At 43.9% G+C, this 26,894-nt stretch overlaps 1 protein-coding gene across 1 annotated transcript; it reads right to left on the minus strand.

Moving 5' to 3' along the window:
* Positions 1-4,628: 4,628 nt before the first annotated feature.
* Positions 4,629-25,098, minus strand: LOC115259545 (uncharacterized). The gene is made up of 2 exons (XM_029860216.2): positions 24,906-25,098; positions 4,629-5,900 (listed from the first exon to the last, which is right to left on the minus strand). The coding sequence occupies exons 1-2, from the start codon at positions 24,946-24,948 to the stop codon at positions 5,134-5,136; spliced, it is 810 nt and encodes a 269-aa protein (XP_029716076.1). The 5' UTR covers positions 24,949-25,098; the 3' UTR covers positions 4,629-5,133.
* Between the last annotated feature and the right edge of the window lie 1,796 nt (positions 25,099-26,894).

Below are 26,894 nucleotides of genomic sequence, written 5' to 3' on the forward strand. Positions count from 1 at the left end.
ATGAGGTGTCGTTCATACCAACGGGGGTAGACGGTACAGATCTCGCATTACTTAATATAGGCAACCGCCCAACCTTCATGGTATCTGCTAGAGAGGAAGTGTTAGACATAACGCTTTGCTCTAGTAGAATTAATCACGAGCTGACCAATTGGCATGTGTCAGATGAAGAATCTTTATCTGACCATTGTTACATCTTTTTTGAACATTTAAATGTTACTTCGCAAACATTGCGCTTCAGGGATCCCCGGTCAACAAACTGGGATCTTTTTACTGATTTGGTTGTGGCCAAATTTCATGGATACTCACCATCCATTGACACTCCAAGTGATTTAGATGATGCCGTTGATACTACAACGACCTTCATCATGGAACCTTTGAAGAAGCATGCCCTCTACGGTCTGTGAGGATCACAAGAGGAACCCCTTGGTGGAATTCTGATCTGGCGAAACTCAGGAAACAATGTAGAAAGAGTTGGAACAGACGACGTTCGGCTGGTTCGGAGGTTTTCAGGTCGGCTCGCAAGGCCTACAGGAAAGCTCTCCGGTCTGCTGAACGATTTGGCTGGAAAAACCTTTGTATGTTTCCAGTTTAAGCGACGCCAGTCAGTTAAATCTAATCCTTGCGAAATCTAAGGATTTCCGAGTGAACGAACTTCGTTTGCCAAATGGCGATCTGACTTCCTCTGATGAGGAAGTTCTGGAATGCTTATTCAGCACACACTTCCCTGGATGTGTGATATTACATCTTCGGATGAACCTGATGTCTTTTCTTGTAGTTACGATTCCCTGGCTTCGGCTCGGAGTATCGTAACTATAGAATCGATTGAATGGGCACTTTATAGCTTTGCTCCTTTCAAATCTCCTGGGGCAGATGGGATTTATCCTATTTTGCTTCAGAAGGGATTTGATCATTTCATACATGTTTTGAAAAAAAAAACTTATTTGCAGTTTTGCTACAGGGTATATTCCCAAATCCTGGCGGGATATTACTGTGAAGTTTATTCCGAAAGTGGTTCGTGCGTCGTATGAAGAAGCAAAGAGTTTCAGACTTATCAGTATGACCTCTTTTCTTCTGACATGCTCGCATTGTCGGTCATTGGCCAATGTGCCTCTTCATGTGAACCAACATGCCTACCAATCTGGTAAGTCCACTATGACTCATTCACACAAGGTTGTTTACGATATCGAGAAAGCATTCGCTCAAAAGCAATCTTGTTTGGGTGCTTTCTTAGATATCGAGGGTGCATTTGACAATGTGCCTTTCGATGTCATATTGGAAGCCGCACGGAGTCATGGTATATCGCCAATGATTTCCAATTGGATTCATCAAACGCTCAAAAACCGACATCTCTTCTCGACATTGCGTCTAGCAGGGATTAGAAAATTGAGTGTTTGTGGATGCCTCCAAGGGGAAGTCTTGTCACCGCTTTTGTGGAATCTCGTAGCAGATACGCTATTGAGGCATAGTGGTTTTCCTGCATATGGTTTTGCCGACGACTGCCTAGCATTGTTAGTTGGTATGTGTATCACCACCCTTTTCGACCTGATGCAAAGTGCCCTTCAGGTAGTTGAGGGTTGGTGTCGCCAATATGGCCTTTCGGTAAATCCGAGTAAAACATCTATTGTTCTTTTCACGGAAAAGCGAAATCGTAATGGTGTTCGACCTTTGCGTCTCTTTGATTTTGAAATCGATGTGACTGAACAGGTAAAGTACGTTGGAGTCATTCTTGATTCCAAGCTTTCCTGGACACCTCACATTGAGTTCAGAATCAAGAAAGCTTGTATGGCCTTCGGGCAATGCCGGCGAACCTTTGGTACAACTTGGGGTCTAAAACTCAAGTATATCAAATGGATCTACACAACTGTTGTTCGTTCAATATTGGCCTATGGATGTCTTGGTGGCAAAAGGGAGAAATTAGAACGGTCCAATCAAAGTTAGGCCATCTCCAAAGGATGTGCTTAATGGCGATGTCTGGAGCATTCTCTTCAACTCCCACGACAGCATTCGAAGTTTTATTTGACGTTACTCCACTACACATTCATCTCAAACAAGAAGCACTTTCTTGCACTTACCGTCTACGGGTGCTCGATCTACTAGAGGAAATTCCTTTTAACCACACATCAACATACACCTCGTTATTTCCACTTTTTGGTGAATTGGGATAAAATTGTCCTTGCTCCAAGTGATCTTACAATTGCTTGCAATTTCCCATAAAGGACATTTTCCACGAAATTCCCTTCCCGGGAAGAGTGGACATCTGGATATCTGGAGAGAAGTATTTCAGACGGCATCGTATGTTACACTGATGGCTCCCTTCTCGAAGGTCGAGCAGGTGCTGGTGTTTATTATCGTGAGCTAAGGCTGTATCAGTCTTACTCACTTGGCAGACACTGCACCGTTTTTCAGGCCGAAATCTTTGCTCTTATGTGTGGAGTGCAATCAGCACTTCAGCAGCACGTAATGGGCAAAGTAATATACTTCTGTTCAGATAGCCAGGCTGCTATTAAAGCACTTGCTTCGGCCAACTCCAGGTCGAAGATAGTTATCGCTTGTCGAACTCAAATCTAGAAGCTGAATTCAACAAACGCTGTTCACCTTGTAGGGGAATTGGGGGTAATATGAACACCCTAAGCGTTTCTCGTCTTTTCCAATAGAAATATGACAAAATCTTTCCTTTTTACCCTGTTACATCGTAGATGGTAATATATTCTAAGAGTTCTGGAAGAAAATATTGATAAAAAGTACAATTTTCTTACATTATTTTCGATTGCAAAAAATGCAAGAAAACAGAGTCATGAAAAATAGTGTGGGTAAAATGAACAATCGATGGGGGTAAAATGAACATGTCTTCAAAAACTAGCTTAAATGTTTAATTTCGATATATTCAAGTATAGGTCACCAAATTCAATGTAAACTTTATATGCTTCACTTTTAAAATTTTTGATATAAATTTGGAATGTGCTGAAATCATTATTTGTAAAAAATGTACTAAAATAAGCGGTTTTAAGGATAAAAATCTTATTTTATAAGCGTAAAATATTTTTTTCTTAACTTTTTGCTCTAGTTGTGTCATAATATGTATTCTAGATCTCAATATACAGAGATTGCACAAAATTTTATAAAAATTGGATAAAGTTTGAACCAGCTGTTCATTTTACCCCCAAGTCGAAAAATATACGAATGGACCTTAATTCAGATATGTTCAATTTTACATCAGAGCATATTTTTCACGTGGCTTTTGAACTTTTCGATATAATTAAGTGGTTTATTTAATTTTAAAGTTCAAAATCTGCAGAAGTATAATGGTTTACGCTATCACACAGAATCCAATCGTTAAAACATGCAGAAATACGCTAATTGCTGTAAAACACCACCCTGTTCATTTTACCCCCCCCCCCCTGTTCATTTTACCCACAATTCCCCTATGGGTACCTGGCCATTCTTCCATCGCTGGAAATGAATTGGCTGATGAGTTAGCTCGCACTGGAGCATCACATGACTTCATTGCCCCTGAACCAGCTATTCCTATATCGAAGTGTTGGGTAAAGCTTCAGATTCACACCCGGGCTGCTACTTAATACAGACAATACTGGAATAGTTTGGAGTATAGATAGTAGAGTAAACATAGATCCGTGTTGATGAATCCGTTGTATCCAAACGAACTGTCAAAATCTGTATCCAAACGAGCATGACGTCACAATTTGGACAACATCAATGGAGCGCATGACGTCATATTCAACCGTCGCACTCTTGAAAATTACTACTTACACGCTTGAAACATTTTAGTCAGCTTTGTCCGCGGATCTATGTTTACTCTACTATCTATAGTTTGGAGTCATGTCCTCAAACCAAATTGTATTGTACTGAGTCATCTCCAAGGGTGGCGAAGTATCTCACAAATATGTCAAAGCAGAATTGCAGCATTCTGGTCAAAGCATTGACTGGCCACTGCTAACTCAGCTATCACATGGCGAATATTCAGCAAGCTGATTCATTTGCATGCGATAGCTGTGGATCCGATTATGGAACTTCGTATCATTTGACATGTAACTGTCCAGTTTTTGCGCAACTGCGTTTCCGAGTATTCGGTAAACACTTATTAAGTAAATCTGACTTCAGAGACCTGAATATTCAGGATATTCTGTTGTTCTTAACCCGCTGTGGTAAAGAGCAATAAGGCTCTCTTTCCGTTTCGCTTTATTCGTTATTACAGTGCCCTTTTCAGGGCGCTGTTTGAACCCATTGTGGTACGCTTATGGGTTGGTATCCTCTTCCAGGGTATTTTTCCTATTTCCCTACCTGTCCTTATCCCCATCCTTATACTTATTTCCTTCCTTGAAATAGGCCATCGCCAAGCACAAATGTCCCAAATGGAGGATAACGTGCCTCTGGAGCCGGCCTTCTGATACCTGATCCCCTTGCCGTAGCCCACTACGAGATTCAAAGGGACCCGAGAATGTTCCTGATAGGGAACCGAGCCACTTGGACATGGCATCTATTATGGGGACTTTTCCGCTATAACTTAGTCAATTTTGAACCAATTGATGCAATTTTTGGAACGCGGTGAGATAGGTAAATAAGGACAAATAAGAATGGATAAATAAAAAAAAAACTAGACGAAGTACATGTCCGTTTTGTTGATACTTTATTCTTATTACTCATAGAATTTAGCGATTGACACGCTTTCCTACATATTTCACAGTCAAACGAAATAGTTGCGCCTTCGATCCGTCTGGTCGTTCAAACTTTCACACTTAAAGTTAGTACTCTAATTTATAGTCTATCAAACTTTTCAATCCTTGCGGCTCATCTATTCGGTTTAGTTTGTTTGTTTTAATTGTTTTTTTTTCTGATTGATATTGGTTATTTGAAAATGTGTTAAAATATAGTTTGAATTAGGACTGACTTCAACATCCGTAGGATTCCGCCCTGCCTAAGTAGCTATTATATAGGATCGATTCGTCCTACCGAATAGTATCTTCTGTCGCCTATTTTACGTCCTTTACTTAAAACCCAGGATTCCCATCCCGTGTGGATTCTTTTGCACAAATATTAGGTTCTATTGGAAGAGGTCCTCCAATTTTACAATTACTCAGAAGCAGGTAAGGAAAAATGCAAACTCTCTCGACCACCTTAGTCCAGGAAATGCGGTTTCAAATACTTGAGCATACCGAACGTGCGGAACCGCTTCACCCCGATGACCTTCTGCAGTTCGGAGTCGCAGATGGCGTACTGCTTGTTCTTCGGATCGTACAGGTTGCGCTCCTTGATGATGGTCCAGACCTTCTTGACCACCTCGTGTCTGGGCAGTGCCTCGGCTCCGCAAATCGCAGCCAACTCCGGCGAGAGGTTGTACGGCCGGGTGAAGCCCGTTCCCTTGCCCTTCTTTGCGCCGGGGGCCTTCTTGGCCTTGGCCGGCTTCGATCGTTTCCAGTCCTCGTCCGAGTCGGAGTCCGAGCCCTTCTTCTTGCGACCGCCCTTCTTGGCGCCACCCTTCGGGCCCTTGTTCGGCTTGTAGTCGTCATCCGAACCCGCATCGTCCTCGGACTCTTCCTCGCTGTCCGATCCGCGCTTCTTCTTCTTGGCTGGTCCGCGCTTGGCCGGCGCACCACGCTTGCCCTTCTTCTTCTTATCGTCTTCCGAGTCTTCCTCGTCCTCTTCCTCTTCCTCGTCTTCGCTGTCCTGCTTCTTTTTCGATTGCTTCTTCTTGGGGGCTTCCTCTTCTTCCTCCTCGTCCTCTTCCTCTTCCTCGCCGGATTCGTCCTGGGCGTTGACGTATTCCATTACGAGGTCGTCCACTTCCTTCTTGCGGCCAGACAGGTCGCACTTCAGGTTGGCCTCCAGCTGCAGGCGCACCTTCTTGGCGGCCGTTTCCTCCAGGTTGGCATCCTTCAGGATGGCTACAATGGAAAAGGGTGAAGTAAAGTGAGATTAGCTTATTTCTCGTCGTTTGGTGATATGACGATTTAATTAGGAGAAAGTCGTTCTACGCTTAATTGTCCCATGTTATATGAGATTCCCATATAACATGGGACATTTATGCGTAGAACGGCAGTATAAGCCCTTTTTGCAACAGGTGGGACCATAACACTAGTATTCTAAAGAAAATCCTAATTGCAGGTTTGGTATAGAAGAATTCACGGATAAAACCTAAAATTTGCATTTAAAGAAACTATTAGAAAAATATATGTGATCAAATTTGTGAAATTTATGACGAGTTGGAAAAGACTGTGAAAGTGTTTGTTTTTTTTTTCTTTTCTTGTTAACAAAGGTATGTTGAGTCAAAACAATGTCTGCTCATCGGACTCGATCATCCGGGAACTTTTTTTCATTCATATTAAGATTATTGGTGTTAGCGTTATTTTATTCGTGATCCTTCTGGAGATTCCTCCAGAAATTCTTCCAAAAACTTCTTCGAGAAATTTCTCCATTTCTCTTTCACGAACTTCTGTTGGTTTTATTTTCAGAAGCTCCTAAAGATTTAAGAAGCGTTCACAGAACTCCTAAAATGTTTTTAAAGATTGAAATTTTAATGACTTTTTTTGCCTTTTCAGTCCGATTGTGAGATCAAAAACAACCTTATGTTCTCATACTCAAACGGTTCGATCTGTATCGGACGAGAAACAATTGATAACTCGAATCCTTGAAAAAAAATCGATACGGATCGAAACGTCAGAGTGAGAGAAAATAAGGTTGTTTATGATCTCACAATCGGTCTGAAAAGCCAAAAAAATCTTAAAACACACCAAGAACAGTCAGAACCAAATAGTGTAAAGATTGAAAGTAAGAAATCCAAAATAATCCTTAGAAAAACTCCCGGAATACTCCCATAAGAAACATCGGGAACAAGAATTTCAAAAAGAACTTCTGAAGAATTACTACAATTAACTCTACATGGATTCCTAGGAACAACTAAATACTGAAAGATTCCCAACAGAATTTAAGAAGGAACTTAAGATTCAAGATCAAGAGGATTGTGTGGGTTGAACCCAGAAGTATGATTCTAAGGATTTCAGAAGGAATTTGGTAAAGGATATCTGGAATAATTGCAGAAGGAATATCTAAAAAAACTCCAGAAAACTTTTGGAGAAATCCCAGGGGTGACGAACTCATTTGATTATCTAAACTAAAACTTTCCAACGAATCGAGGAATTCTAGAGGGAATTCCTTGGGAAAGCTCAGAAGTAGTTCTGGAGACATTCTAGAAAATTACAAAGAAAAAAAATAGATTTCGATTTAGGAAAGGTATCCCAGAAAAAAAAAATCTAAAGGTATCCATTAAGGAATGCCTGATGGAATCTCAGAAGCAACTGGTACAAATTCTATTGGAAATCCCGAAGAAATTTCTAGAAAATGAAGAATGGAGGAACATTTTGAAGGAATTCAAGAGGATCCTCTGCAAAAAAAAAACAAAAAAAAAACTTATACCGTCTACCCCCGTTGGTTTGAACGACACCTCATGCAAACCAACGGGGTTCATTTTTAATTCGAACGTCTAGCAACTCTTTTAGCATCGAAAAACACCTGATTTGGTGTTTTGTTTTGGTTCTGCGTTCCGTTTCACACCGTTCCACTAGCAGAATGACGTTTGAACCATTTTTAGTTTGAACGATGTGCAGATTAGAGGGGGTCAAACTAAAAAGTGTTCATATTACATGCGGTCAAACCAACGAGGGTAGACGGTAAAGGAACGGCAAAATATGCTCTGAAAAATAACGTGAACGAACTCCAGCCACAATTTTCAGGAAAGCGCAAATCCAACATAATTACTAAGAGGAATCTCTGAAAATACCCCATCGAGAAATCCCAAAAGAACTTCTGGTGAAATCTCTGAAGATTGTCCAGGAGAAACCTGTAAGATTACCATCTTAAAAAAACTCTTACGGGAATCAAAGAAGGAGTCCTGGAGGAAGTTCAGCAAAAACTCATGGAGGAATTCTCGGTGGAACTTCTGAGGTAATCTCCGTCGCAACTACTGGAGAAATTCAAAAGAAACATGTGAGTGAATTCCAGATACAAAATCTTTGGAGGGATCACAGATGATGTACTCCTTGAGGAGTTCAAAAATGATGTTTTCAATGTATTGACAGAGATAACCAAGGTGAATCGTATTTCGAGAAATATTCTTGGAAGAATCCTAGAAGATACCCACCGGGGAATCACAAGAGATTATAGAGAAAACAAAATATGAGATTACGTACAGGTACAGGAATGAGAAAAAGAACTTTTTGCGAAATTTCCAAAAAGGGACCATTTATAAACCACGTAGACTTTTTGGGGAGAGGGGGGGTCTGGCCAAAGTCTACGCTCCATACAAATTTAAGAATTTTTGTATGGACGAAAGTCTACGAGGGGGGAGGGGGGTCTGAGATGGCCAAAATTTGGTTTACGTGGTTTATGAACAGCTCCAAACACTCTTAACATATCATATTTCTATGACAATTCAAATTGATTGAAATATGACAAAGATATCAACAAATTACTTTTTCATGTTTTACGATAGTGACCCCAAACTTTTGGCTGATGCATCATATTGAGGGGTGACCCCAAACTTTTGGTCGATTTTTTTTAGCTAAAAAGCAGTTGAAAGCTAACAGAAAATAGGTTTTATTACCGCTCTCATCTTAAAGTTTGGTCGACCCAATTTCCAGCGACACTGCCGTAAATTTAAATTATTTTTTTAGAAAATTTGGCAACTTTGGGATAAGTTTACATACAAATATTTTTTGTAAAAGTTCTACCTTAATCATGTTCAAAGTTACTTTGACTTATTACCATTTGAATGAGACCTAGGGTTTTGAAATCGGATGCAAATTAGCGGAGATATGGGCCTAAAAAAATGGCATGTTTTTGAAGGAGTGACCCCATACTTTTGATCGGGAGTGTATGTTAAGATCACTTGGAAATGTAAAGATAAAGTCAAATTTATGCACCACAGTTCAATAGTTATAAAATTGGGTTCATGCAGGGATTTCTGACGCTAGTGAAAACAGATCATAAGATGCTTCAAATAGGTTTAGTTTTTAGCGAAAGAGATGAAAAATTTGCCAAAGTTAAGGAGTTTACGAAAGTATGTATAGAACTACAAAAAATCTAGGGACAAAGAAATGATTTCAGGAAAAGCTTAGAATTAAATCAGTTCTGATTAGTGAAGGATACTCTATAGATCAAAGATATAGCAATATAGCTATGAATAATATGGGATGAATGTTGAAAGGGGCCCATATAGCCGAGGCGGTAAACGCACGGGTATTCAGCATGACCATGCTGAGGGTGACGGGTTCGATTCCCGGTCGGTCCAGGATCTTTTCGTAAAGGAAATTTCCTTGACTTCCTTGGGCATAGAGTATCTTCGTGCCTGCCACACGATATACACATGCAAAATGGTCATTGGCAGAGGAAGCTCTCAGTTAATAACTGTGGAAGTGCTCATAGAACACTAAGCTGAGAAGCAGGCTTTGTCCCAGTGAGGACGTTACGCCAAGAAGAGGAGTTGAAAGAAGGACAAGGAGCAGAAATAGAGTTTTGTGAGCAGCATGGTTTAGTACCTTTGCCAAACCTCCAATGCTAGATGAAATAAAATATATTATTACTACTTTAATACTCCATGTAACGGTAAAGCTCCAGGTTCAGATGGAATTTTTGTAGAGTATGTTAAACATACACATGAAGATAGTGTTATACAACTAGTAGAAATAATGAGAGGATATATATATGGAAAATGTCATGCGTATTGATTGGAAAAAGACGACACAGGTTTGAATTCCTAAAAAAGCAAAGGATTTGGATGCAATCTTTCGTAGGATATCACTTGGTAATGTAGCTTACAAAATATATACAAAATGGATAAGTGGACAGTTATGTAAATTTGCAGAAGAGCCAGGATTGCATCAAGCTGCATTCACAAGAAGCAGATCTACTGATGATCACATATTTATAGCTAGACGGCTTATGGAAGTATATTGCAATACTGGAGTTGACTTAGTCGTATCAGCTTTAGAGCATGAGCATGAGCATGAGCATGAGCATGAGCATAGATGACCGCACAATTCGTAGTTGCTACTCCGTGATTGACCAGAGCAATCGAAATTGCACAAGGAACCAATGAATAGGGCTTAGGACTAGCTTACTATTCTCAATGTACACAGGTCGAGAGCTCCCAACTTTAATAGGGTCAATAACGGCGCCGGCCACGTCCTTACGGTCATCGAGGATGGAAGGGAATGTTAGTAAGACAAACGTTGTTATAAAGACCGCGAATCGCTGCATCTCCACGTTTGTCTCAGAAAGGATTTTTTTTGTTAGTAGGGTAAGGTACATTGTCAGTCCGGGAGTCACCTATGGTTGGTGGTATGATTTGACAATGGATCAATATACACAAACCGCCGATAAGAACCGACCACTTTTCGACGCAAAAACTAGCCAAAAAGAAAATTCTATCGCGCGTCTCCACTAGGGAGCAGAAACCTTTAGTCTATTCCACACAGAAATACACTGAACGCGACTCACTTGTCGGCGCCCGGATTTTTCTCGACCGGCGAGCCCGAACCAACACTTTTCACTCTTTTGTGTAAATGCAAAAAATGAAAGAAAATATGTATTATCAACTTTAAGTGTATTGGGAACTAGCGCCGACGGGAAGCGAAAAATTCGGAACCGACTCGATCCACGACGCGTCCACCGCACGCTCCAGCATTTCGACTATGCCTCCAAAAACACACTGAACTGCCCCGTACGAAGATGAGCACTGTGAAATAGACGACGACGACGACGACGCGCTCGCGGCCGAACCAAATGAAAAAAGCGGCATTTCGATTCTGCCTCCAAAAACACACTCTTAGTCGTATCAGCTTTAGATATTAAAAAGGCCTTTGATATTGTTAATATACAGAATATAAGGGAAGTTGGATGTGCCCACCAGATTAATAGATAAAGTGCTATTATAAGCAAAAAATGAAGTTACCAACATCAGTATTCAAGGAAATACAAAAGAGGGAAAGAGATAAGGGAGGGTTGTCCACTATCGCCAAAGCTGTTCAATTATCTAATGCATACAAGATGTTGTTGGCACGGTAAAGGCTGGGTATGCTGCGCAATTCAGATCCCATTGTGATCCACCAGCCTATGAAACTATGAGCAACCTTAGAGAAGATCGGGTAACCAACCCCGGAGGGAACTTTGGTCGTAGGCTGACAGGGAAGGGGGGGGGGTTTGCTTCGGCAAACCTGAGCGTCTGTTCTCCAAGAGGAGCAGCTCACAGCGTCTGATCCCCATGTTTGGGGCGGCTGATCTACTTCCGAGTGCCAGGGAAGGACTCTAAGCTCAACTGTGCACTATGGTCCTCCGGAAAGTAGGGGGTTGGTGTCAGGCCCTGCGAGCCAGCCGTAAAAACCATTGTAACGGAATATCAGCAACAGAATAATACGAACCGAGACCAACGGCAACGACCCCAGCGAACAAAAAGGGCTTGCGATTGGAAACTCGGTACGTGGAACTGCCGATCTCTCAACTTCATTGGGAGCACCCGCATACTCGCCGATATACTGAAGGACCGCGGGTTCGGCATCGTAGCGCTGCAGGAGGTGTGTTGGACAGGATCCATGGTGCGAACATTTAGAGGTAATCATACCATCTACCAGAGATGCGGCAACACACGCGAGCTGGGAACAGCTTTCATCGTGATGGGTGATATGCAGAGGCGCGTGATCGGTTGGTGGCCGATCGACGAAAGAATGTGCAGGTTGAGGATCAAGGGCCGATTCTTCAACTTCAGCATAATAAACGTGCACAGCCCACACTCCGGAAATACTGATGATTACAAGGACGCATTTTACGCGCAGCTCGAACGCAAGTACGATCGCTGCCCAAGCCACGACGTCAAGATCATCATAGGAGATTTGAACGCTCAGGTAGGCCAGGAGGAGGAATTCAGACCGACGATTGGTAAGTTCAGCGCCCACCAGCAGACGAACGAAAACGGCCTACGACTCATTGATTTCGCCGCCTCCAAAAATATGGCCATACGCAGCACCTTTTTCCAACACAGCCTTCCTTATCGTTACACCTGGAGATCACCACAGCAGACGGAATCTCAAATCGACCACGTCCTGATTGACGGACGGCACTTCTCCGACATTACCGACGCCAGGACCTATCGTGGCGCCAACATCAACTCCGACAACTATCTGGTGATGGTCAAACTGCGCCCAAAACTCTCCGTCATCAACAATGTACGGTACCGGCGACCGCCACGGTACAACCTAGAGCGACTGAAGCAACCGGATGTCGCCTCAGCATACGCGCAGAATTTCGAGGCCGCATTGCCAGACGAGGGTGAGCTCGATGAGGCCCCTCTAGAGGACTGCTGGAGTACAGTAAAAGCAGCCATCAACGACGCAGCCGAGAGCACCATCGAGTACGTGGAACGGAATCGACGGAACTAATGGTTCGACGAAGAGTGCAGAACGGTTTTGGAGGAGAAGAATGCAACGAGCGCGGTAATGCTGCAGCAAGGGACTCGACAGAACGTGGAACGTTATAAACAGAAGCGGAAACAGCAGACCCGCCTCTTTCGGGAGAAAAAGCGCCACCTGGAAGAAGCGGAGTATGAAGAAATGGAACTGCTGTGCCGTTCCCAAGAAACACGAAAGTTCTATCAGAAGCTCAACGCATCCCGCAACGGCTTCGTGCCGCAAGCCGAAATATGCAGGGATAAAGACGGAGGCCTCTTGACGGACGGACGTGGCAGCAGCACTTCGATCAGCACCTGAACGGCGTGGAGAACGTAGGCACGGGAGCCCACGGCAACGGAGGAAACGACGACGCCAGTGCAGCGGAGGACGGAAATGAATCAACTCCCACGCTGAGGGAAGTTAAGGATGCCATTCACCAGCTCAAAACCAACAAAGCAGCTGGTAAGGATGGTATCGTAGCTGAACTCATCAATATGGTCCCAGAAAAGTTGGCCACCTGTCTGCATCGGTTGATAATCAGGATCTGGGAAACCGAACAGCTACCGGAGGAGTGAAAGGAAGGGGTAATCTGTCCCATTCACAAGAAAGGCGACCATTTGGAATGTGAGAACTTCAGGGCGATCACTATTTTGAATGCTGCCCACAAAGTGCTATCCCAGATCATCTTCCGTCGTCTGTCACCTAAAACAAATGAGTTCGTGGGAAGTTATCAAGCCGGCTTCATCGACGGCCGGTCGACAACGGACCAGATCTTTACCGTACGGCAAATCCTCCAGAAATGCCGTGAATACCAGGTCCCAACGCACCACCTGTTCATCGACTTCAAAGCGGCATACGATAGTATCGACCGCGCAGAGCTATGGAGAATCATGGACGAAAACGGCTTTCCTGGGAAGCTGACTAGACTGATTAAAGTAACGATGGACGGTGTGCAAAACTGCGTAAGGGTTTCGGGTGAACTATCCAGTTTATTCGAATCTCACCGGGGACTGCGACAAGGTGATGGACTCTCATGCCTACTCTTCAACATCGCTCTGGAAGGTGTGAGCGGGGCTCAGCAGCCGGGGAACGATTTTCACAAAATCCGGACAATTTGTGTGCTTTGCGGACGACATGGACATTATTGCAAGAACATTTGGAACGGTGCACCGCGGTGGCAGAGCTGTACACCCGCCTGAAACGCGAAGTAGCAAAAGTCGGAATGGTGGTGAATGCCTCAAAAACAAAATATATGCTGGTAGGTGGAACCGAACACGACCGGATCCGTCTGGGTAGTAATGTTACGATAGACGGGGATACTTTCGAGGTGGTGGAGGAACTCGTCTACCTCGGATCCTTACTGACGGCTGACAACGTGAGCCGTGAAATTCGGAGGCGCATCATCAGCGGAAGTCGGGCCTACTACGGGCTCCAGAAGAAACTGCGGTCGAAAAAGATTCACCCACGCACCAAATGCACCATGTATGTACAAAACGCTAATAAGACCGGTAATCCTCTACGGGCACGAGACATGGACCATGCTCGAGGAGGACCTGCAAGCACTCGGATTTCTCGAGCGACGCGTGCTAAGGACGATCTTCCGCGGTGTGCAAGAGAACGGTGTGTGGCGGAGAAGGATGAACCACGAGCTCGCTGCACTTTACGGCGAACCCAGCATCCAGAAGGTGGCCAAAGCCGGAAGGATACGGTGGGCAGGGCATGTTGCAAGAATGCCGGTCAACAACCCTGCAAAGCTGGTGTTCGCTGCTGATCCGGTTGGCACAAGAAGGCGTGGAGCGTAGAGAGCACGATGCGTGGACCAGGTGGAGTGTGACCTAGCGATTATTGGGCGCGACCGAGGATGGAGAGCGGCAGCCACAAACCGAGTATTGTGGCGTACTATTGTTAATTATGTCTTGTCTTAATGATGTTGAACAAATAAATGTTTGTAGGGTATTGGTTCCCTTCTTAAGCATGTGGCTCCCATTTTCATCCTACGAAAAACAAATGATTTAAGCGGATTGAAGTGAATGCCGAAAACTTAGTCTTACTCCAGTAAGTCATAAGATTAAGGTTAGAGGGCAGGTTCCACAAGGTATTATAAAGAAAATGGAATCTGAGTTTATTAAATCTAGTATCAAGAAGCTTTACTCAAAATTGGATTTGCTGACGTTACAATGTTATAATTAACATTTAAAGTTGGCAAAAGAATATACTTGGGAATTTCCTCTTTTTCTTACCAAGGTTAAAGAAGCAGAGGAATGTGAGGCACGAAGAAAGAAGGATATCCATATGAAAAAGATCCAAAATTTGAAAAATAAGAGTAACACACAAAATATAGTAGTCAAAGCATCTCCGAAGGTACACTCTATTCAGGGTTTTGTTGTTAATCATTCGATGCAGCAGTTCTCAGAAGAACAATTGACGCTTCTCAACAAGGGATTAGCATATGCGGTTATTACTAAACCAGATGTGAAACAGGCTATCATTGATACTGAGACTGCCATCACACATACAATACCCACACAGTTACAAGAAACGGCAAGAAATATTACAGAAAAGGTACTAGAGGTTAACCAAGGTCAAGTAAAAGGAGGAAACAACAAGGAGGTTAAGATTTTGAGGGAGCTTAAAGAAAAAGAGGTATATTATGTAAAAGTGGATAAGGGGATTGCAGTAATTGTTTTGGACAAAGAGGACTATGATAACAATATGAGCGAAAAAATAACTACTGGACCTTTTTTTTTTTTTTTTCCTTCTAAACCATAGGGGGATAAATCTGCTCATCAGACACCCTAACAGGAAGGTTAGGGTAGTGTGGGGTTGAGGCCGTCTTCTACAATGCCGGTAGAAGCCAGGACTACTCTCTCCTCGACCCACTAAAACACATTCCTATGGTCGCCAAACCCTACGTCTCTCCGGAACCACCAAGAAGGTATTGCTTCAGAGAGGGGCTAGTGCATAACGCACCCTCAAGGTTAGCTGCCGTAGCCTAGCAGCAACGAACATCGATGACTCGCTCTGGAGAGTCCATCACGGTAGCCTGCTGGCGCTTAGCCAGTTTCCGAAGTGGTCCTCGCCACTCCCTTTGTCCTCGGAAGGCGGGCAGGGTCAACCCCGCCCGCGCCCTACTGCTGAGCGGACATCAAGAACTGATGCCCACGTGCAACCCGATCTGACCTGCCCGTAAGGAAGGGTATCACTACCCTTCAGGCCCTATCAGATGCACCCGTAGGTTGCAGACAACAGGGTCTCACCTACCCCGACCCTTGCCGGAGACCCCTTTCCAACCGCGGGCTCAGATCCAACCCAGTAGACTGACGCCACGACAGCACCGCTACCGGGACTTCCTCTCCGCGGCCACTTAATCGCTGTAAGGGTCGATCTCGACCGCAGGGCACCGGTATGACCTACGAAGCCGACTTCGAACCCCTGGACCACCTCTTGTACTGCATCTGGACTAGCCATTCTCCGAGTCCACGCGCCACCTCCTCTGTAGCTCCCAGACGATATGGGTGATAGCCGTTGAAACGGCATTCCAGCTAATCTCATCCCTACACATTCTCTGGACCAAGTTGTCCGGAGTTGTGTCCTCCCCGCATGTGGCAAGCATGCGGTCACGCATTGTGCGAAAACGCGGGCACACGAACAAAACGTGGTCCGCCGTTTCCTCTAAACCATTGCACACTGGGCATTCGGGAGAATCCGCATGCCCGAAACGGTGTAGATACTGTCGGAAGCAACCATGACCTGTAAGGACCTGTGTCAGGTGGAATGAAACTTCCCCATGGCGCCTATTAATCCAACTATCTACCCTCGGTATCAATCTATGGGTCCACCTTCCTTTGGTGGAACTGTCCCACGCGCGCTGCCATTTGACCATAGAGGCCATCCTGACAGTCTTGCGTATGCCTCTTGTGCCGCGCATTTCGAAGCACTCCATGTCCTCACTGATAAGAATGCTGATGGGCACCATACCAGTAATGACACAGAGAGCGTCGTGTGACACGGTACGGTACGCGCTTGCAACCCTCAGACACATAAGCCTGTAGGTGCTTTCCAGCTTCCGTCGGTAGCATTCAGTACTTAGCGCGGTACCCCACGCCGGGCCGCCATACCTGAGTATGGACGTAGCAACACTAGCCAGAAGCTTGCGCTTACTGGCGTACACCGCTGAGCTATTGGACATCATCCGGGGCAGTGCCGCAATAGCTGTGGAGGCTCTTTTACAGGCATAATCGACGTGGCTACCGAAGGTAAGCTTATCGTCGATCATCACGCCCAAGTGTTTGACGGAGCGCTTTGACAGGATAGTACACTCTCCTACACTGATCTCCGTCTGCTGCTCCGACTTCAGGTTGTTAACAACCGTCACCTCTGTCTTGTGGTGAGCCAGCTCCAGTTTCCTGGACCGCATCCACGCCTCCACAACCTTGATCGAGTGGTTGGTAGTCAACTTTACCTCCTCGATCGTTTCACCGTAGACTTCGAGCGTAATATCGTCGGCAAATCCGACAATCACCACTCCCACTGGGTACTCTAACCTCAACACCTCGTCGTACATGACATTCCATAACACCGGACCCAGGATGGAACCTTGCGGGACTCCTGAGGTTATGTGAAAGCACTTCCGACCCACCTCCGTGTCGTAAACTAGTACGCGATTCTGGAAGTAGCTTCCGAGAATCTTGTACAAGTACTCCGGTATCCCCAGACGCAAGAGCGCATCGGCAATAGCAGCCCAACTGGCGCTATTAAATGCATTCCTTACATCCAGAGTCACTACCCCGCAGAAGCGAATTCCCCTCCTCTTAGGCTCGAGTGCTTTCTCGGCGGTTTTTGTAACCGACAAGATAGCGTCTACGGTGGACCTCCCCTTCCGGAAGCCATACTGGTTGCTCGAGAGACCATTTACGCCCTCAGTGAACTTCAACATTCTATTGAGGATGATCTTTTCGAGCACCTTCCCCGCCGTGTCAATCAAGCATATTGGTTTATATGCCGACGGGTCTCCGGGTGGTTTCCCCGCCTTTGGCAATAGTACCAGGCTCTGCCTCTTCCAAGCTTCTGGGAAAACTCCCTCGTCCAGGCATTTCTGCATAGCAGACCTGAACATCTCGGGAGCTTCTGCAATAGCTACTTTTAAGCCCAGGTTCGGAACTCCGTCCGGACCTGGGGCCTTACATACGCTAAGGGACTTAGCTATCCCCGCAAGTTCCACATCGGTGACCCTTTCCTCATCACCAGCCCCAGTCCCCGGCTGTCCTACGAAAGGAGGCCAAGGACTAGGATCATGACTCGGAAAAAGTCCTCCAATGATCCCCTCCAACATCTCTGGAGATTGCTCTGTAGGAGCCATCACACCTCTCGTCTTGGCCATAACGATCCTGTAGGCATCACCCCACGGGTTCGTATTGGCACTCTGACAGAGACCCTCAAAGCAGGCCTTTTTGCTTGCTCTTATTTCGGTCTTGAGCGCGGCTTTTGCAGCGGCGAACACCACCCGCCGTTCGTTTCGCTCTTCCTCTGATCGTGCTCGCTGCATCCGCCGCCTAGCCCGTAGGCAGGCGCGGCGCAGGTCCGCAATCGCGTCGGTCCACCAGTAAGCCGGTGGCCTCCCATTTCTAGGGTGGACTCGCCTAGGCATGGTCGCATCACACGCACGTGAGAGCACCGCTACCAGCTCGTCGCCGTCTAAACCGATTAAGTTTCGCTCACGGCGGAGCGCTTCCCTAAATACCTCTTCGTCGAAGTATGATGTCTTCCACCTACGAGGGCTTGGCCTTGGCCTAGCCGCCTCTTCTTCTATCCGCTGTCTGCTGTTGTTGTAGTCGATACTGTAGCGAACCGCCAGGTGGTCGCTGTGAGTGTAGCCATCATCTACTCTCCAGTTCGGACTACTTGTTAGGCCAGGACTACAAAAGGTCACGACAATAATTGACTCCGCTCCATTTCGACTATAGGTACTCTTGGTACCGACGTTAGCCAAGTCGACATCTAAGATGGCCAGTGTTTCTAGCAGGATCTGACCCCGCTGGTTCGTGAAACGGCTTCCCCATTCCACAGCCCAGGCATTAAAGTCACCCGCTATTACCACCGGCCTTCGCCCTGTTAGCACGGTCGTTAAGCGGTCCAGCATTTGCGTGAACCGCTCGATCGGCCACCGCGGAGGCGCATAACAGCTACAGAAGAAGACCCCGTTTACTTTGGCGACCACGAAGCCCTCATAGGTAGTAGACACCAACTCCTGCACGGGGTATTTACCCGTCGTCCATATCGCCGCCATTTTCCTGGTCCCATCCGAGGCCCAGTTGCCGTTGCCGGCGGGTACTCGGTATGGGTCCGAAATGATGGCGATATCCGTCTCACACTCAGAAACCGCCTGACAAAGCAGTTGCTGAGCCGCATCACAGTGGTTCAGGTTCAGCTGCGTTACCTGCACTGTGATTTGTTGTTCACTGCGGCTTTCTTAAAGGCCGGGCACCCTGGACCACCCATCGCATGTCTGTTTTTCGAGCTTTTCCCGGTACAGATCATGCAGATGGGCGGAATCGTGCAGCTTTGGGCCTTATGACCTTCAGCGCCGCATCGCCTACACAGTTTGCGCCTGTCGGGGCCTTTGCAGTCCCACGACTTGTGTCCTGGTTCCAGACACCTGAAGCAAACCTCTGGTGGCTCGTGGAATGTCAGGTGACATACAAACCAGCCCACCTTTATCCGCCCTACTTTAACGGACTTTTTAACGTCCGCCACAGGTAGCTGAACCAGAGCTATCTGTGTCCCTGCTGGCCCCTACTGGACCCTATAGACAGTTAAGGGTCGGTCCACTCCCTGGAATGGTGAGACATGTAGATAAAACGATTAAGGAATGTAAGGCAATCTTTGGGGACAACACTAGTCGTCTCAAAGTATCAAATCCAGTTCTGCCTAGAATCAAAGGTCTACCTAAAATACATAAACTGGGCAACGAAATGAGAGAGATTATTTCAGCGGAAGGGTCCCCTATCCATAAACTTGCAAAATTGCTGGTGAAAGAATTCCAATCCATGCCAAAAGCTTTTGAAAGTCGTTCGGTGAATAATACTCAGGAGTTTGCAAGTCAACTGCAAGCCTCTGGTGATATTCAAGACGATGAAATCATGGTTTCGTTTGACGTCACTGCTTTATTCGCAAGTGTGCCGGTAAAAGAAGCTATAAATCTTTTGGAGGATTGGCTTCTTAGCCAGTATAAGGAGTCGAATTGAAAAAAAAAAACAAAGTTCGTAGCTATGTTAAATTGACACGACTTTGCATGGAAGAAAACTATTTCAGTTTCCGAGGGATTTTTTACAAACATGAGAAGCACCAATGGGTAATCCATTGCCTCCTTTTCTGATCGAATTATTCATGGCAAATCTTAAGGTGAATATATGATGAAGCCACAGGCAAAATTTTCAAAAGCACAAATCTGAAGAACCATTGGACGGTTTGCTCTGAAAAGTTGATCGATTGGTCACCACCAGCGGGTAACCAATCGATCAACTTTTCAGCGCAAACCGACACTTGGTTCTTCAGATTTGTGCTCTTGAAAATTCGGGCTGTGGCTTCGTCATATCTTCACCTTAAGAATATTTTGAAAAAGAAAGATTTGTTACCTAAGCGTTGGTGTAGATACGTTGATGATGTTTTAGCATCATCCAGAAAGAAAGTTTACCAGAGATATTTGGAGCAATCAATGGCATTCATAAAGATATTAAATTTACCCATGAAGAAGAGAAGGGCAGTAAATTGTCGTTCTTGGATCTACTAATTGTCAGGGAATCGTCTAACTTTGTATTCGAAATTTATAGGAAACCAACGAATACTATGAGAGTTATTCCCAGAACTTCTAAGCATTCTTATCAGCTCAAAATGACAGCTTTCCATCATATGATTCACAGGATGCATACACTTCCTTTAAGTGATATAAGCAAACAAAAGGAAATGGACTATTGAAACGGCTAGGCTCAACGAATATAACGATAGTACAGTTAAGGCTATTATGACATAGTACAGTTAAGGCTATTACAAAAAGCATGACAACTCTTGCTACTGAACAAGATGAGTTGGAAAGGGTTGCGATGAGCTTCGATGATAATATTACAAAACCGTTAAAATCAAAATTCAGAAACTTGGGTATAGATTTAGTTTTCAGTAGCAGGAACTGTCAACTTAAGTCATTATTAGGATCAACAAAAGATAAAATAAGTGATTTAAACAAAGCGGGAGTTTACAAGATAACATGTCCACATTGCAATTAAATCTACATAGGACAAACAAAAAGAACACTTGAAATTCGGTTCAAAGAACATATTGCAGAGGTTAAAAAAGCGGGTAAAGAGTTACACACCAAAAAAATTAGGAATTTACACGTAACGTAAACCATCAACATATGTAAACATTTCAAGACTGAATGGCAAATATGACTCTATTTTACATCTATCCTGTAAGTTCAAGTTGGTTGCACAAGATGTAAACAAACCTGTCTGACCAGGTACGTAGAAACCAAGTAGAAACAGTTTCACATTTATCGTCCAACTCTCAACTCGATGATTTGGTCGAGAGGTAAAGTCCGTGCAATCAGCGGACCAGTAGTGTTCGAATCCAGATCAATATTTTACTTTGATTTGTTTCATTTGTTCTAGTTCGGTTCTAGCGATTGCTAGACGCTAAGAAAGAGCAAACAAGTTTTATTTTGGGGTGTCCTCGAAGACGTAAATTTACATGTTTTGCCCTCTAAATTTGTGTCTTTGAGGACGCTCGTATATGTCAGGGTCAGGACACCTAAAATAACATGATTATTTCTAGGTGTGTAGAAAAGGGTTTAGCGTATGAATTTAAATCGAAAGTGGCAGAACATGTTTTCCAGGAGGAACACCTGTTGACAAAGGATAACATTAGTATAGACTGTTTCAGAAATTATAAATACACTTTGTTTATTAAATTAAATGAACTGTTCTGATGATTTTTACCAACTTCTTTCAGAGTATAGCATATTGTACTCCAGATTTTAATATTTCCTTTCAATTGTCTTGATATTTTGAAGAACAGACGAGTTCTCTAACAAATAACATAATTTTTCAAATTTGCATTTGCACAAAGGTATTTTTTAATGATTTCAACATTTTTGATCACTAAATACCAAAAATTATCTAAATGTTTATCACATTCGCTTTCTCAACAAGTTGCCTAAGGAATATCTTGATCAAAATTTGGGAAAAAATCGAAAAAGGCATTTCCACAACATTTTTTCGGAGATCAAGTTTCTTATTTTTTAAGGTTTTCTACGGAACATAAGAACTACTACACAGTTTCTTAGCTTTCCTGAACGCATTTAATTTAAACAAACTTATTTTTTCAGCTCATTCGATCCTTCAGATGCCAAAGCTTGTCATACCATAAAAACGAATACAGTAAGCAGTAATAAAGATATTCGTTTGCTTAACGTTTGTTGCTACTGGTGTTGTTGAGAAATTTGAAACAAAAAATTTTGTATTGAGAAGGCCCGTAATGGTGGTTCTTGATCGAATATTCTAGTAAAAATTACTCTTACACGGAGAAAAATCAATACAGTTTGAATCAACAAACACGTTTGTTGATTATCCAACTAGGAAAGTAGTTGATTCAAACTACCAATTTGTTGTTTTGAATCCGTTTTTCAGTTTGAAAACAACAAATTAATTTGTTGTTTCTACCAACACAAGTTGCCGCAAAACAACTACCAAATTGGTTGGTTCAAACCAAATAGTTTGTTATTTGTACCAAAACATTAGTTTGCATTTGCTAAAGTTGGGGTTGTTTTCGTTAACCTACACGAACTGAAACATTAGGTTGTTTTTACTAATGAGCCAGTTAAATCAAACTGATATGTTGGTAGGAGAAATAACAACCAATATTTTAGTTTGAAAATGATTCGAACAAACCAAACTTGGGGTTTGTTTCATTTTGCTGCTTCCATTCCATCGCTCATAGAGATCACCTCGGCATATCTGAGTGAAAAGTCGATAAACGTGCCAAGTGCAAAATGGAGTTTGATAACAAGTTCCATCTCGAATGGTAAGATTATTATAATTTCGTAGTTTATGTGTACAATTGCCTCATTGGTTGTATATTTATAAATTTATATATTTTTTCTAGACCTGCCTCTTCGGTGACACAAACTTCAAATAATAGAAAAGGACTACATTTCCAAACGACGGCAAAAAATGCATCTTGGGTTCTCCCATATGCCCAGAACCAGACACAACACCCACAGCAGTTGCTGGTGTCATTCAGGAGGAAATTTGGTCTGCGTTGCCAAGTCTACTTCGTTCTCCTGGTGTCCACACCATTCATAAGGTAAGGACGACCTATCAGTTGGAAAAGGTACGTAGAAAGGACTAGCTCACCGTTTAATCCTAGGCTGGGTGTCGCCAGAAAAATCAACATCCCATAAACCAAGAAGGATGTTTCGCTTGAACGACAAAACGACAAAAGTGAAGGCATATTTTTTGATCCTGTAAGCATTCAAATTCAACAATGTATATTACATCAAACTGACTTTGTATATTGGCCAAATAAAATATCTCCCACCAAGCAAAAAGTTTTGGTAAATTATTAGAAAAAAAGCAGTAAGTTTATGCTCCTGAAAAAAAAAACAGAAACAATGCCGGTAATTTTAAACGGAAGGACTAGTTATTTCAACAATTTACTTAGTAAATTTCAAACGGCAAATTGGTTGAAAGAAACCATGACGATTAGTAAAAACAACTAACGAGATCGTTTGTTATCACAGCTGTCAAAATAAAACAACTACCATAATAGTAATTTCAAACGGATGTTTGTAGTATTTAACCACCATATGGCCGACGGAATAACCACCAATATTAGTTGTTTTCAACTACCATCGGTAGTAAAATCAAACTAATATTGCGTTTGTGCCAAAATCAACATGCAATTCCGGTTGAATTAAACCAAATTTTGTTTGTATTTACTGTGTACCAATCGAGAAATACCTTTTATTATCGATACGGTCATTTTTATTGTGTTTGGAAATTAAATTATCAGTGAGATTTTTTCTTTTCTACTATGCTACATTTTTGATCACTTTGTGCAACTTCAAATTTTAATCATCTAGTTTACAGAGCCCTATTTTTTAACTTTTACCAGAAACATCCACAAAATTGGTATTATTTGCTCCGTTAGCTTGTTTACTACAAGAGCTAGAAGAAACTTTTTTGGATATGTGCTCAAATTGTAATGGCAGTTAATCGTTAGTGTATTTATAATTTCTGAAACAGTCTATACCCTGTGAAATGTATCTTCATCATGGAAGCTTGACGTAGCGGAGAGTTTAGAAATCCCACACTGCATAATCGAAAACTGTTTTGTTCATACCGACAATGTAGTAAACTCTGTGGACTCTACTTCTGAGTAGATCAACAAATAATAAAGTCCGTTACTTTATTCATACGACCCGATGTTTATGAAATTTCCTTGAGTTTTCACGACATTCCATAAGTATTACAGGTTTTTCCCTGTTAAATAAAATTCCCTGAGGATTCCCTGTTTTCCAGGTTTTCCCAGGTAGTGTAGTTGACAATAGACACCCGGAACCTGAACCATGCTCTACTGAATCGTCTCCTGGTGAAAATTCGTCGAAATTGAATGATTCAAAAATGGTGTTCTTGTTTTCTTACCCCGCATTGGAATTATGTTGGCTATTGGCAAAAATACCATAAACAATTTCCTCAATGTAGAGAAGATCACTTCATAAATACACGCAGCTTGAATATGAACACTGATTTTGTTAAGCTGGCCAACATTCAATAGAAAGGTATACATCCAAAGAAAAAAAAAGGAAGTGAGAAGAAAATAAATATGTAATTGAAAAGACAGAATTTTGAACGGAAGCACAAAAATGTTCAATATTTAAATTGTAAAGGAAATATTTCAAAAAGCTTAAATTTAGGTAGTTCTCAAACAGCGCATTAAACAATTAAAATTTGTGAAAAAGCTACAAACAATACTAAAAATCTCCATTTTTTCTTGCCCAATCGCTCAATCCACCGGCCTCAATCAATCCCCGGTATCACCATGGCAATGTCAGCAATCAATTTCTAGCTGGAGGGTGGTGTCTTGGATTCAATAAAAAAAAGATCAAATCAAAACGCAATTCGTTCCTTCATTTGCATACCCAGGTTCTTTTTTGGATTAGGAGGTCCGAATTTCCGTGCGGCGAATCTTCGCAATCGCCAATATTCGGGCACACACAGACTCATGCACCTACCCTACCCAACGAGTGCGCTTCTGCAACAGAGCAGCGGCATCAGCGCCCCATAAAAAATCTCCATTTTTCATTGGCCACACCACACCACTGACTTCCATCGCTTGCTTCGATCAAATTTCATTGATTTTACCCGGTTTTAGTCGGAATAGAAATGCAAAACCACTTACCGGCAATTTCCTTGCGGAGTTCGTCCTTGGTTGGTTCTGGCATTGTGACGGGTTTTACTGTTTTTTTCGCTGGAGATAAATCGGCAAAAGAATGGAAATCTTCCTTCCGCTACTGGACGAACCGCGCTGTGCTCTCTGGTGTGTATGAACCGCACTTTCTTTATGTTGACTTTGAGTGCGGCGGCGATTTACAACACAGGGGCTGTCCATAAACCACGTGGTCATTTTTTTGGGACTTCTCAACCCCCCCCCCCCCCCCCCCCCGCGTGGTCATTTGTCCATACAATTTTTTTTATTTGTCCATACAAAATGGTCATTGGCCGAACCCCCCCCCCCCCCCCTTCATGACCACGTGGTTTATGGACAGCCCCACAGACAGTTTGGGTTAGGTTGTCTTGCTGCTCTCTTGCTGTGGATGGAATCACGACGACGACGACGACGACGATACACTACACACATGCAGACACACTGAAACGCCGGTGGAGAGCCGAGAGATTGCCGGAAGAGAGTACCAATACAGCGTTGCGGCAGCTCACGGCTAATGATATGGGGGAGCTTTTGCGAATAGATTATTCCAGCTGCTCGGATCGGTCCAGGAACATTTCGTAAATAGGAAATTTCTTTAACATTCTTGGGGATACAGATACAAAATCGCCAATGACAGAGGAATCTCTCATTTAATAATTTGGCGTTACATCCCCACTGAGGCAAAGTCTGCTTCTCAGCTTCTATAATAACTAGCTAGGGAGAGCTGTTCGGTATCAATACGGTATCAAAGTGGCAACGGTGGCCGGTTTTCAGGGTCGTTTCACGAGAGTTCCAGGGGGTCATACGAGGGCGCCTCAAGGGGTTGGAGAGTGTTTCAGGGCAGTTTCTGCAGGTCCTTGGGGCGTTTCAGGGCTGTTCAAGGGTTTTCATAGGAGTTCCAGGGTGTCTCAGGGACGTTTCATATAGTATCAAGGTCGAATCAGATGGTCTAAAGAAGTTTCAGGGGGTTTTGGAGGGTCTCAGGCGGTTACAGGGTATCTTTAGGGTGTTTCAAGGTCTCAGGGATGCATTAGGGCGCTATGTGAAGTTCCTGGAGGTCTTAGGGGCGTTTCTGAGGGTCTAGATAGCAGTTTTGAGGGGATTTCCGGTGTTATCGTAGGCATTTCAGGGGATCTCAGGAGGATATAGGGACATTTAAGGGGTAAAAAGGGCCAAAGGGGATTCCAGGGGCTCTTAGCGTACAAACAGGGGGTCTCAGGAGAATTCAGAGGTATTTCATGGAATTTCAGAGGGGGTTCTAGGGATTCTCAGGGATATTTCAGAAGGCTTCAGTAGATTTCATCAGACATGTCCAAACACTGCACTGCACGAGGAGTCGATGCTCCAACACACCACCGTGGGTGCCAAGCCACCACCTAGCTCTCCGTGTTTCAAAACGAACACGCACCGTGTCTGGCTCAACACCGGTGTCGGTGGCGGTGCTCAGGCACTGGGCACGGTGTTTGCTGCTTCGGGTAACACGGATCCCGAGTGTTTCCGATTATGCAAAACACTCGTGCGAGTTCAAGCGCTCGGTGCCGTTCATTCTCCAGCACCAGTTGCAAATGCTGTTGGTCGACGACGAGAGTGAAGTACTTGGCGGCTCCTTTTGTGTCTTTCTCGTCCCTTCTGACTCAATGGCTCTGATGCAGCCAAGCTACTACGCACTGTGGCCGAGCTCACTGCTTTGGTGTTTCATACAATCAGAAACACTCGGCCTCCGTGCCCAACCAAAACTGAAACACGGAGCCGAAACTGAGGCTCGAGTTATAACACCGACACGAGTGTTTCGCAAGACGCACTGCGTGTTCACCAGTAGAAGCTGAACGAAGGTGGTGATGTGAACACACACGGTGGTGTGTTTACGGGCAAACACGCCACCGGTGCGGCACGGTTTGGTGTTTTGCCCATGTCTGGATTTCATGGCCTGCGGTTTTCAGGGGCTTTCCAGGAGTCTCAGGT

This window comes from Aedes albopictus, chromosome 1 (genome assembly GCF_035046485.1).
Source record: "Aedes albopictus strain Foshan chromosome 1, AalbF5, whole genome shotgun sequence".
Taxonomy (NCBI): domain Eukaryota; kingdom Metazoa; phylum Arthropoda; class Insecta; order Diptera; family Culicidae; genus Aedes; species Aedes albopictus.

Coding starts and splice junctions, on each gene's coding strand:
- LOC115259545 (XM_029860216.2), bottom strand. CDS start 24,948: ATGCCAGAACCAACCAAGGACGAACTCCGCAAGGAAATTGCCG. Junction 5,901..24,905: donor ACTCCGCAAGGAAATTGCCG/GTAAGTGGTTTT, acceptor TTTCCATTGTAG/CCATCCTGAAGGATGCCAAC.